General features: G+C 42.8%; 1 protein-coding gene across 2 annotated transcripts in view; it reads left to right on the forward strand.

Annotated features, from left to right (window-relative positions):
• The window catches only part of Lsmem1 (leucine rich single-pass membrane protein 1), a 12,874-nt gene extending 3,298 nt beyond the window's left edge, over nt 1–9,576 (forward strand). The window contains exons 2-4 of one of the 2 annotated variants that reach the window (XM_008829795.1): nt 784–915; nt 2,604–2,732; nt 8,681–9,576. In XM_008829795.1, coding sequence (XP_008828017.1) covers nt 786–915; nt 2,604–2,732; nt 8,681–8,811 — 390 coding nt within the window. In that variant the 5' untranslated portion in view covers nt 784–785 and the 3' untranslated portion in view covers nt 8,812–9,576. Of the gene's footprint in view, nt 1–247; nt 916–2,603; nt 2,733–8,680 lie in introns of those variants that run through there. The other variant, XM_029561953.1, reaches the window with a different exon arrangement.
• Nucleotides 9,577–13,281: the final 3,705 nt, after the last annotated feature.

The raw sequence follows: 13,281 nt of genomic DNA on the forward strand, positions 1-13,281 counted from the left end.
CAAAGGACCAATCTGAGGGCAAGCACTCATGCCACACTGAAGGAAGACATAAAAATTGCAAATGTTTTTATATTGTGTATTTTGGAGGGTACACTGCATCACAGCACATGTGTGGAGGTCACAGGGCAATTTGTGGGAGTTGGTTCTCCTATCATGTGGGTTTCAAGGATTGAACTGATGATTGTCAGGCTTGGTGGCAAGTGCCTTTACTAGCTGAGCCATCTTGCCAACCCCCAAAAGTGTAAATGTTTGTTAAACTAGGCAATTAGAAGGGTTCTTAGTAATGTGTATGTATGTATGTACGTATGTATGTATGTATGTATGTGTGTATGTATGTATGTATGCATATTCTTTCTCCCTTCCTCCCTTTCTCTCTTTCCAGATTGACTAGTTTAATTTATCTGCATAATTATACATAGTGTTTTTGCACAAGGGACTTGAAGCATATCAGGTATCAAACTAGAAACCATAAGAGAAATATTTTGAAAATCAATTATGAAACAAAAATCAGAGTCAAGGGAAATAAGGTAGAAGCAGAGAATCTGAGGAGAAAAGAGCATAGATATAGTATGCGTCACACACTTGACATGGAGCTTCCTGGCAGGCAAGGCAAAAGAATAATTGCCAAGTTGTCCAACCAAAGAAACATCTCTGGACGCAGCTTTTCTAGACCCTTAGTTGAACACACAGGGTGGCTGTTCATAGGCCTGATCAGTTTCCTGCCAGCTCACCTGTGGAGCTCCTCAGTACAGCCTCTTCTTTGTAACCTCTGCTCTGTTTCAGGCATGATGAATCATTCCTTCCAGGACTCTGGCTCCCGTGGTATCCACGAAGAAGGAAAGCTCTATATTGTGGATTCCATAAATGATTTAAACAAACTCAACCTCTGTCCTGTCGAATCGCAGCATCTATTTTGTACGTATGGCCCTGGCAACTCTGCAGTTTTTCTGGCTTTTAGGCTTCCTAAAAGTATCAAGGCAGCCATAGATGTGAGGGTGTGGTAGGGGCGTGGTGGGAGTCACTGGGCGCCAAAAATCCTATGTGTTAATTAGGCAGTTTTGGGGGTGCTCCCAAGCCTTCGAAAGATTGTTTTTTGTTTTTTGTTCGTCTCCCTATAGCCCCAGCTGGCCTAGACCTTGCTATGTAGATCTGCCTCTGCTTCCCTAGTGCTGGGATTAAAGGTGTGTGCCACCATACCTGGCTTCACCTGTTTATATTTTTTTAAAAAATCATTAAAATTCTGTTGGGCAAAGTCAGCTCTATTTTCTACTTACCAAGTATCTACTGAAACAGGAGGGAGGGCAAAACAAAATCTGCTGAATACTAAATGTGCATCTTGCTCCCTGAGTGTTAGAAATGAGGCCTTTCAGGCCCTCTGAGCCCCATGGCTTCCAGTGTAACCTCTATCAGCCAAACACAGGTGTTGACTGCCCACTTGCCATTTGTTGCACATACAGTTAAAGCTTATGGTTCCAGTCTTACTGCCACCATTCTCCTGTCTTGTCTGTGTTCTTCCTTTTGTCAGTATCTCAATGGGTTCAAATCCTCCCCCATTTTAATTTCACTCAGTGTCATAGAAGTAGGTATTGGGTGCCAGCCTTTGTTATTGCTTTATTAGGAAGGAAAAACTGTCTGATGTGTAACTTGGGATGCACTCGATTATATAATCAGGTAGCACAATGTGTGGGACCAATCCAAAGAGGAGAGTGCAAAATGTAATACAGTCATCTCCCTACTGAGGGTTTCATACTTTATCTTAAAATTTAATCTATTACTAGATACCTTTAACCCCAGCACTTAGGAGGCAGAAGCTGGTGGATCTCTTTGAGGCCTTACAAAGTGATTAATGATAGACAATTTCCAGTGCAAAACATTGACAAGAACCTTGTTTCTAGAGCAGAACTATCTTGAATAGCTTTTTATTTTTTAATTTTAAAAAAATTTATTTTTATTTATATGTATGAGTGTTTTGCCTGCATGTATGTAAGAGCATCTGTGTTGTGCAAAGCCCTCAGAGGCCTTAGCTGCCATGTGGGTGTTGGGAATTGAACCTGGATCCTCTGCAAGAGCAGCCAGTGCCCTTAACCACTGAGCCATCTCTCCAGCCCCTGTCATGAATAGCTTTAAGAAACTGAAATACCTCAGGGCCTCTTTTGTATAAATGAATGTAGGCATAAGTAGTTATTCTGAGTGGAAGGAATTTCCTGGGAGATACCCCAGAATTCAGTCGTCCACCCAGGGAAGCATAGTTCTCTCTGCCTTGTTCTTGGGTCACTTCAGAGAAGGGCAATAGAGCTCCATCATGCATTTCTGCTTCAAAGAAATCCATGCCTCAATACTCTAGGATGAACAGTCTTCAAAGACCCTTCAGACGGATCCAAGGACATAGCTCAAGCCTGCTCATTCTTTGAATTCCAATATAGAAGGTAAACAATTCCAGAATTTTTCCCAGTCCAGAGACATTCCTAACACAGAAGTCACTTTCCTGGGCTATCCAGGGAACATGAGTGTGCCCATCACTCATCTCTCACACAGTGGACTGCAGTGCATTCTGCCAATAGCCTGTGTGCTGAGGACACTCTATCATTGTTATTTCCTATTAGGTCTAGAGGGGAAAATCCCAGACCTTGGCACGAACCCAGGAAACGGAAGCCGGAGTCTGTTTTTTGTGGGGCTGCTCGTTGTGCTGACTGTCAGCCTGGCACTGGTTTTCTTCTCGATCTTCCTTATAAGTAAGTACCTCTGGCAGTTTTGTCACTACTTCTGTGTGCTTACTTCATAGCTGGTTTCCGAAGCTGTTGTTTAACATTGCTCCTGGAAGGAGTTAGTGCTTCTTCAGCATCAGAATTTCCAGGAAAACGCAGAGGGAGAAGCCATGCCCCAAGCCCAAGTGCATGCAGCCTTGTTCAAGGACTGGGTCTTAGGGCACAAGCCCACTGCATGCTCCCACAGTGCCAGGTCACATTTCTGTTAAATATTCATGTAGGACTTTAATTTTTCACTTGGAGCCCCTGCTGCCAAATCATAGACTGCTTATTCTAGTTAATTTTAAGCTTTCTTTACCCAATATAAAGATACCTCCATCAGTTCAGACTTATATAGTCACATCAAGTTTCAAACTGCCCTGGAAGGTTTTCTCATTGGCATATGATCCCAGAAATCAATCCAGAGCACATGGGCTCTGACTAAATGCCAGAAGTAGTGTTGGGATGTGAAGGCGGGCACCTCCCTTGTTGGTCACTACCCGGGCTGACTCTTGCTCTTGCTCCTGCTAGGAACTGCTTGTGGCCTGGGTGATGTATGTCATTCCCTTAAGTGGCTTTCCCACACCTGCTCCTCAGCCTAGAGGCCCCTATCTGCTGAGGCTCCAAAGCCTGTCTGCTTTGGACATCAGGGGAAGCACTATCTGCAATGCTGCCTCTTTCTGTGTATGGCCCCTTCATCAGCTTTCTCTCTCAGATGACCCCCTATACTATTACCTGGAAATGTTTGCTTTCTCTCCCTTACTACATTTCTGGAGCTGGAAAGTGGGCAAGGCAGTCGTCTTTGACACTATTTTGCCTGAAAACCTGGATCTTCTATCCGTCATTTCTGTTGTTCTTTCATAAGCATCTGGTGACTTTTTTTTTGATCTAAGGTCTCACTACACATCAGGCTGACCTTGAACTTGGGTTCCTCTTGCCTCAGTCTCCTGAGTGCTGGGATTATAGGCCTATGCCATCCTGCCTGGCTTAGCTTTCAGCAGTTTTAAAGAAGTTCAGTTCCATGTCTTTGCAATGCCTCTAATTTAAGCTCATAAGTTCATTGCGATGCCTTTAATTTAATTAAGTTCAGTAGAAGCCCTAGAGGTGGTGGTGATGAGAGCAGAGAGAGGAAGAGATGCATGATTCCTGTGCTTCATCTAACCTCTTTTCTTTCTCAAAAACTCCTTTCAGCCTACAGACCTTTAGCGTCTGGGGCTGGGCTGGCAGGGAGGAGTGTTGTGTGACTTGTCCTGTGGAGACATGAACAGATAGGGTACCATGACAGACCAAAGAAATGACTACTCCCAAGTCTAGCTTGGTGAACCAGTGTGTTCGTTGGGCTTTCTTATATTACCACACATTAGGGATGACTTACAGGAGCATGGATTACTCAAAGACAGCTGAACCCTTCCCCCAGCCAGCCTGGGTGACTATACCCAAAAGCTGCATCTCTGGAATTTCCTGTACAATTTGCAGACAGCTCCACCAGACAGTCTCTTCTTCCCAGCAATTGTTGACTGCTTCTGCTTTGGGGAGGAGCTTTCTGAAGTTTGTAACTTGCTGAGTTTCCTGAGCCTTTTTAATTATTGTTAGTTTCTTGAATCTTATGAGTCTCTCTCTTCCCTCTAGAAAAGCATATTTCAATTTGGAGGAAATAACTACATTATATTCCATTCCTTCCTCTAGTTCCTCTCCCTCCTTTTTTAAAAAATTTATCATTTTTATTTTATGTGTATGTGTGTATTGCTTGCATGTATGTGAGTGCATCTGTGTCGTGCCTGCAGAGGACAGAAGAGACTGTCGGATCCTCTGGAACTGGAGTTACAGACAGTTAGCTGCCATGTGGGTTCTGGGATTCGAATCTGGCTCTTCTGCAAGAACAGTCAGTGTTCTTAACTGCTGAGCCATCTCTCCAGCCCCCCTTCTCCCTTCTTTTTCTAATTGTGTGTATGTGTGTGTGTGTGTGTGTGTGTTGTGCCTGCAGAGGACAGAAGAGACTGTCGGATCCTCTGGAACTGGAATTACAGACAGTTAGCTGCCATGTGGGTTCTGGGATTCGAATCTGGCTCTTCTGCAAGAACAGTCAGTGTTCTTAACCGCTGAGCCATCTCTCCAGCCCCCCTTCTCCCTTCTTTTTCTAATTGTGTGTATGTGTGTGTGTGTGTGTGTGTGTGTGTGTGTCTGTGCATGCACGTGTGCACATATGTGCAGGTGCCCATGGAGGCCAGAAGAAAGCAATTGAATCCCTTGGAACTGGAGTTCCCAGCATGGGTGCTGGGAACCAAACTTGGGTCCTCTGCAAGAGCAGCAAGCACTCTTAACCACTGAGCCATCTTGTCAGCCTCCAAGCTCCTACTCCTCTTCCATGTTCCCTGAGCCTTGGAAGGGTGAATAGATGTTTGTTCACTTATCCCCATAAGTCTCACCACAAGAGATGATATTTAATTGCTTCTCTTTCACTCAACTTATGCCCTTTTTCACTTAGAAGTAACCATGGGAATTATCCTTACAGTAAATGTGAATTTGTACCCAGCTATCAATCAGGAAAGGGTTGACCATTGAACCGCCAGGGCCAAAACGAACATAGGTTTCTATTCTGAAATGTTATCCCAACATAAATGAATGTTGCTATCCCACCATACTTAATTTGGAGCAATGACCCAGTTAAACTAGTAAGAAACTTTAAGTATGTCTTCTAGACAACTGAACAACCCAAAAGAAATTCTCTCTTCTGTAGGGTAAGTGGAAAAGAAAAGAGAAATAACAAATGCTATAATATGAAGTATTTGGTCCTTGGCACCGTGCACATGATGGCTATTTGTCAAAAACCTTTCAACAGCTTAGTGTAGTACAGGATCTTTAAAAACAAAATTGTGTTTTGGATGATACTGGGGATTGAACCTAGGGCTTCGAACATACTAGGAAAGTCCTGTACTGCAGTCCTGTACTATTTTTACTTTTTATTTTGAGATAGGGACTCACTGAGTTGCCTTAAATTCACTGATAAGCCCAGGCAGGCCTTGAACTGTTGATCTTCCTGCCTCAGTAGCTGGAATTACAGGCCTATGTTATCAGGTCTGGCTAGGTTTTGTTATTATTCTGAGTTTACTGCTGATGAAACTGAAGTCTCATATGCCCAAAGTGATATAGCTAATAGGGGCCAATTCAGGGCTCACAGATATGGCATCAACAAACAAGGCAGGGCATCAGCATCACTATTCCTCTTTTAAAATAGGATTTGTTAGAGCCAGGCCTGGTGGCACAGGCCTGTAATCCCAGCACTTGGGAGCTCATGATCATCCTTGACTACATAGTAAGTTTAAGGTCAGTCTGGGCTACATGAGACCTTGTCTCAAAAAAAAAAAAAAAAATCCCATAAAATTAAAACAAAAAGGGATTTGTTTGATATTTGCCTCAAATATTTGTCTTTTCTTTTGTTCTACTTTTTTTGAGACAAGTCTTATTATGTAGCTCAGTCTGACCTGGAATTTGTAAGCTACTTCCCTCTGCCACCTGAATACTGGAATTAGAGTTGTGGATCAACATGGTCTGCTCAAGTGTTTTATACTGAGGACAAAATCATATTGGATAAGAAAAGAAAGATGAGGTGAGGAGATGTCCTGAATGGGAGCAGTTACTTGATAGTAACTGTCCTGAATGTGTGCTCGACTATGCCAACTGTCCTGAATGGGAGCAGTCACTTGATAGTAACTGCACATAGTGAAACCCCATATCACCCCTCCCACTGAAAAAAATCATCTTTTTAATTGTACAATTTCCCTGGGCCAGACATATTGATCTCATTATCTTGTGTGTCTCTATGTGTGTGTCTGTGTGCGTGCATGTTCATTTGTGCAGGGGCCAGAGGCTGGGTATCTTCCTCAATGGCCCTCCACCTTATTTTTTGAGACAAAGTCTGGCCTGGAGCTCTATGAGTCATCTAGACTAGTTGGCCCCAGGGTGTCTTCCTGTCACCACCTTCCCAACTCTGGGATTGCAGGTGTGTGCTGCCTCACCTGGCTTTTTTTTTTTTTTTTCACCTGGGTGCTGGGAATCTTGTTTTTTTTTTTAAGGAAGTAAGCACTTTACTGACTGAGCCATCTCCTTAGCCCCCACACTCATGTTAAGTCCTTTCTCATCAAAATGCTGTCTACTGTCATTTTACTAGTGAAAGCCATGTTTACCTGGCTTATCAAATCTGAGATTCAACCAGTGAGCTCCACGGCCTCCATTAAGGAAGAGGAACAAAACCTGCATGTACTTTCTGAGCCCCTTATTCCAGCCTAAGAGAGTAAACACAGGTATCTGTATGAACTGGACCTGCGCTCACTTTTAACAGGGAAGTCAGTTTGTTCTTAGTGCAAATGGGTTTGTTAACTGAAGTTCAAGAACTCTTCTTTACAACAGTGGCATTTATACACAAAAGAACATAAGTTAATCTTCTTAAATGACAGGTTTTTAATTTTGTCAGTCTCCGTGCTGAAGAGGAATACTGGGTTGCAAGGACAGATTCCTTTGGATGGTGATCTGCTCAGGTAGCAGCTTCACATGGCCAAGCCATGTAGTCTACAGAACGTGCATTCCCAGGGAGGACAAGTCTTTTTTCTTTTTTTGCCTTAAAGAAAAAAGGGGCTTGGTATTCAAATGACTGGAAACTGTTGGTCTAGACAAAGTTTGGATGTTTCTTATCTCCTATGACTCTCCAAGGGGCTGACAGGTATATACTTTTGCTCTTTCTTAGACATTTAACAGTATCTTTTCACAGAGTTTATTTGGGGACCAGTGTATGGTTAAAGCACTTTTTTCTCAGTTTGTAGGAGGGTACCAGGAGGAGAAACGATTGTATATGTCATAAGTTTACCTCAGTTCCGCATTATTTCAGAAAAGCAAGTGGTGCTTGGTTCAGCAGCAAAGCTCAGTTAAGACCCTGCTGTCTCTCCTTGAACCAGATTTGATCCAATGTAAACTTTCAGACACGAGGGAAAAATAGCTGCTGGGCAGCCAGTTTGTCTCTAGGCTAGGAGGTGAACCTCTAACATTTAGTTTGCCTTCCTGTGTTAGTGATTAGCTCTGGCCAGGGTTATGGTATCAATAGCTCTAGCTCATGAAAGATACCTTTAAAAAAATCTTGCCTGTAATGGAAGTGATAAGGAGCTCAAGTGCAAAGTACTGAACTTGGGCCACATTTCTTGGAAAATTTAACTGTGATGGACAGACCTCAGAGGGCTCCCTTGCCTCGCTTACTGCACTACCAAGGATTCTGTTTATTGGGGAAACAATGTCTTTCTTTCTTTCTTTCTTTCTTTCTTTCTTTCTTTCTTTCTTTCTTTCTTTCTTTCTTTCTTTCTTTTCTTCTTTCTTTTTGAGACAGGGTCTTCCTGTAGCCCCAGCTGGCCTGGAACTTACTATGTAGTCCAGGCTGGCCTTGAACTCACAGAGATCTGCCTGTCTCTGCCTCCTGTGTGCTGGGGTAAAGGTGTGTGCCACCACATCTGACTTACATTTAGTTCTATTCTGAAGAGTGGCCTGAGGGGAATTTTTACATGTTCACTATAGGCTGATAGTTCAGAAACAGCAGGCATGTTAAAATACTGGAACCCAAAGAATGTCATTTTCCAAATAAGTGAAAGCCTATTTCTGAGAAAAGGTCTTGAAACAAGACAGTATGACAGTCACTTCTGGGGAACTAATCAGACACACTGGCAGTTCCCAGCACATCCTCAGCTAAAATTGATGTAGAGTTACCAGGTGTGGTCTAGCCTGGCACCAGGAGATTATAAACATAGTTACTTGCTATGCAACATCAGTCTTCACTAGTTTCTTTCTGGGTGTCTGGGATGCATGGCTGCTCCAACAGGAGACTTGCCAAGGGTGCCTCTCAGCACTCAGCCGAGCTCTGCTGGCTCCAATGTAATGGTCTATTTTCCATTTTGAAGTTCAAACTGGAAACAAGATGGATGAAGTGTCAAGAAGATTGACAGCTGAGGGAAAGGACATAGATGATCTTAAGAAAATCAACAACATGATTGTGAAGCGGCTAAACCAACTGGACTCTAAACAGAACTGAAGACAAGATTTTTCCACTGCTGGAGCAGACATCTGGAGCTTCCCATGGTTCTGAAAGTTCATGGGGTTGAGAACTGAGAAACTGCCCTCAGACAATAGATCTGATAGGTTAAATCAGTGGGATGGGGTAGCTCTAAGCAACTGCTTGAAGCTGTTGTACTTTGGGCAAATGGTTGTTAACAGAGGAGTTTGGAGATGACAGCCGGAAAGGGATGAACTTGACTCAGCCACGTTTACAAGTAACCAGATGTGTCAGCTTTGGTAGGATTAGGGTAGATGGGTGGATAGAGGAGAATCAACAGAAAGGAGAATTTGGCTGTTCATATGCAACTGTTCTTAGGAAACAAGCTTGGTCTTGAAGGAAGAATTTCAGCATGCCAGTGAGGGCTTTGAAGCCTCAGGCACCTGTACAGAGCCCTGTGTAAGCCTCAGGAATTCACTGAACTGTGTGGGTTGAGGGGAACCAGAGCCACCCTTTTCACTAGTGCTCATTCTTCTGCTCAGGTGATAACTTTGCCTCCATTTCCCCACCATCAGTGAAGCTCCAGAGAGCTGCTGTTTGGTGGTCGTTGAAGAAACATGGGTAGCAGTCAGGTGTGAATGGTGAGGCTGAGGGCCAACAGAGAAAGTCTAATAAATTCTACAGTCTGCTGAGCTCCTGCTTTGCAGTAATCACCTGATGCTAGAGAATCACGTGTGGAACAAGGTGATGCCTAGTTATATCTAATTACATAAGGCTTGCTAACTTGGTTTTGAAAAAAAAAAACAAACCCTCAGTACCTTGCTCATCAATTTAGAAGTCAGATAGGTTTGTGGCCCTTGTTAAAATACAGTGGGAAATTGTATACTTGGAATATTTCGAACCTTTCTTGTTTTAGAACAAAGAATAAGATTGTAGTATATGACATAAGATATGGTACAAAATAAATGACTTTAAATCACGTGTTTTGATTTAATAAAAACATTATACAAGTCAATTGAAGAGTGTATTGCAATTTCATCATTTTGGGGTGGTTCAAACATTTGAGCTTACCTTAGCTGTTTATTATATTCTTATTATTTGTTGTGACAAAAGTCACTTGTTAGGATTTATTGTGAAATTGTTTCAGAAACGTAGGATTAGATGCAATGACAACTAGAAAATACTCCTTTTTTGCTTACTCTTGTGCCTTTCCCCCTTCTATATAGCATACATTTTTTAATGAAAGTTTATTTTTGAGACAGGGTCTCACTATGTAGCCCTGGATGGTCTGGAACTCACTGTGTAGACCAGGCTGCCCTCAAACTCACACAAATCCACCTGCCTCTGCCTTCTGAGTGCTGGGATTAAAGGTGGGGGTCACCACACCCAGCACCATAGTGTATGCTTTTATGCTCAGTAATAAATGATCTTTATTCCAAAACATTATGATTTTTACAACATGAGCATTTGAAAACTCACTTCTCCCTCTTCAGTCCTACACTGTCTCCCCTTTATTGCACAGTTGGAGGCCTGGTGACCCCCCGGCACTCATAACCTGGAAAACACCCTGGCTCATGGTATTGGAGTCACAAATTAACAACTCCTGTTGATGTTTAAAAGTTTTGGCAGGGCCGGTGACATGGCTCAGAAGGCAAAGTTGTCACCAGAACTGATAATCTGAGTTTCAAGCTCTGGAACCCATATGGTAGACTTTAAAAACTAAGCCCCCAAAATTGTCCTTGGACCTCCACATGTGAGTGTGCATGTGGGGACACACACACACACACACACACACACACACACACACACACTGCCAAAAATATTTTTTGAAAAAAGGTACTGGCTAGCTGTATTCTGACAGCAATGAAGCATGGGTTTGGCAGTCTAACTTTCTGCTTCAAATCCTGGTGTCACTACTTACAGTGATTTTGAGAAAATTCCTTTGATTTTTTTATTAGTAAAATTGGATGATTATAAAATTTATTTCATTATATTATTGTGAAGCTTGAAAAGAAGTGATAAATATAAAGGAATTAAAACTGAAACAAAGTATAAATGCTAGTTAGTATTGTAGTAGTTACTGTTAAAAGTAATAGGGAATATTTATCTCTCCTCTCTTCCTGTTTAACCTTCCCTCCCCACCCTCCCTCCCCAATTAAAGTACCCCCATTTTCCCCATTTCACCCTTGATAATCTTGTGTCCTATGGTCCCCCCTCTCTTGAGCTCCTTCTTCCCCTTTACTCCCATAGCTCCTTGTATACTCCTCTCTCCTTCCCTCCCATTTAGATACCCCCATTTTACCCATTTCCCCATTGGTAACATCTGTCTCCCACTGTTCATCTCTCTAAGGCTCCTTCTTTTCCTTTATCCCCCTGGTTCCTTTCCATTTTCCTGGCTCCTGCAGTTACATCAGGATGTATACTCACATGTAAGGATTTGGTGCTAGGATCCATGAATGAGGCAGAACATACATCATTTGTTTTTCTGAGTCATGTTACTTCACTTAGTACAATAGTTTCTAGTTCCATCCATTTACCTGCAAATTTCATGATTTCATCTTTCTTTACCCCTGAGGAGAACTCCGTTGTGTAAGTACCATATTTTCATTGCCCACTCATCAATTGAGGGGCACTTAGGTTGCTTCCATTTCTTAGGTATTGTGAAAAGAGAAGCAACAAACATGGATGGTCTTTTCATCTGTGTCCCTCTCCCAATGTTGCCAGCTGAGACAGAAGTTTGGCAGATCTTCTGGTACAAGTTCAGTTGCTATGTACTTTCTCTTCTGCCATGAGGACCCTCTTTCAGACCCTCAAATTGTTTTGCCGTGGCAATTCCCTGTAGCAAGTCTGGCCCAGTCCTGAACACTACACTCTGCTGTGACACTTGGAGGTTATTGGAGTGTGGGGCTACCTGTAACTAGGAGGCCCCTGCCTCCTTGCGTATCTGAGCAGTAACTTTAACACCTGCTCAGATACACAAGGGTACTCGATACTTGTCCTTGGCTAATAGACCAGAGCTATGTGGTCAGGACTGTTGGTGCACACCAGTCTCCAAAGCCAATTTCTTGGGAGAGAACTAAGCAAACCAAGAGGTCTTAAAAAAACAAAAACAAAAACAAAAAAAACCCAAAACACTAAACAGTCACTTTCGTGCTAACAACAACTGGTGGGAAAGGGAAGAATTTTAGTGTGTGTGTCATTTGGACTCACTGGGGTGCCTTGGACTATATTACACCAGCATCAAGTTATAATCAAATTTTACTGCTTAGAAAGAAAGAATTAATGGAAAAAAAAAACTTTACTTGAATTTTATTCCAGCTTAAAATAATGACCCCATTTATCTTCAGCAGAGAAGAATGAGAGAAAGAAATTAAAAATAGAAAACTGTCTCCTCTGAGAATGAGTAAGAGAGGTGTGAAAAGGAGAAGGAGCCTTGGGGCTGCACTGTCTCCACAATCAGGTGTATATTAAAAATATAAAACATGGGGCTGGAGAAATGGCTTAGCAGTTGAGAGCATTAGCTACTGTTGCAGAGGATCTGGGTTTGAATCCCAGCACCCACATCACAGCTAACAACCATCCGTAACTCCAGTTCCAAGGGAATCTAACTCCCTCTTCTGACCTCTGTGGGCATTGCATGATATGGGCACACTTACACACATGCAGACAATACACTCAGACACATAAAATAAAAATAAAATATTAAAAAAAATAAAACATGCAAATGTTCTTTCTGGAACCTGTTACCACTTACTTTACTTGGTAAGTCTGTTTTCTTATTAAGTTTGTTTTCATAGAGAAAAACTACTGTGCTGGATAGCTTTAGTGTCAACTTGACACACCTGGGTTGAGGGAGCCGCGATCCGGGAATTGCCTCTATTGAACTGGCCTGTGGCCATGTCTGAGGGGCATCTTCTTGATGAGTGATGTGGGAGGGCCCAACCCACTGTGGGTGGTGCCACCCCTGGGCAGGTGGGACTGTGTTGCATAAGAAAGCAGGCTGAGCAGGAGCCAAGGGAGCAAGCCAGTAAGCAGCGTTCCTCCATGGCCTGTGCTCCAGCTCTTGCTTCCAGGTTCCTGCCCTGAGTTCCTACCTTGGGCTCCCTGATGAATTGTGACCTGGGAGATGTAAGCTGAATAAACCCTTTCCTCCCCAAGTTGGTAGTGGTCAGGGTATTTTGTCACAGCAATGAAGAACAAACTAAGACAATAATGAAAATTTACTTTTTATAAGATTCAAAATGAATTTTTAAAAAACAATGAAAAATAATCCAATGGAATTCTATTTAATGAATGTGTGTTGGGCATCTATGCTGTGCCAGGAATAGGCTGCCCTGTGCTGTCTGGAAGGAGACCACAGAGACTACAGGAAGAGGTAAGGAGCTCCTGGTTATGCAAATGAGAAAAGGTTATGGAACCTGCACTGACCTATGACCACGACCTGGAGACAGTGGTCCTCAGTCATCCACTGGAGCACCACCTGCAGGGCTCCACAAGACACAGGCCCTT

Source organism: Nannospalax galili, unplaced genomic scaffold (assembly GCF_000622305.1).
Source record: "Nannospalax galili isolate Female #2095 unplaced genomic scaffold, S.galili_v1.0 scaffold674, whole genome shotgun sequence".
NCBI classification, from domain to species: domain Eukaryota; kingdom Metazoa; phylum Chordata; class Mammalia; order Rodentia; family Spalacidae; genus Nannospalax; species Nannospalax galili.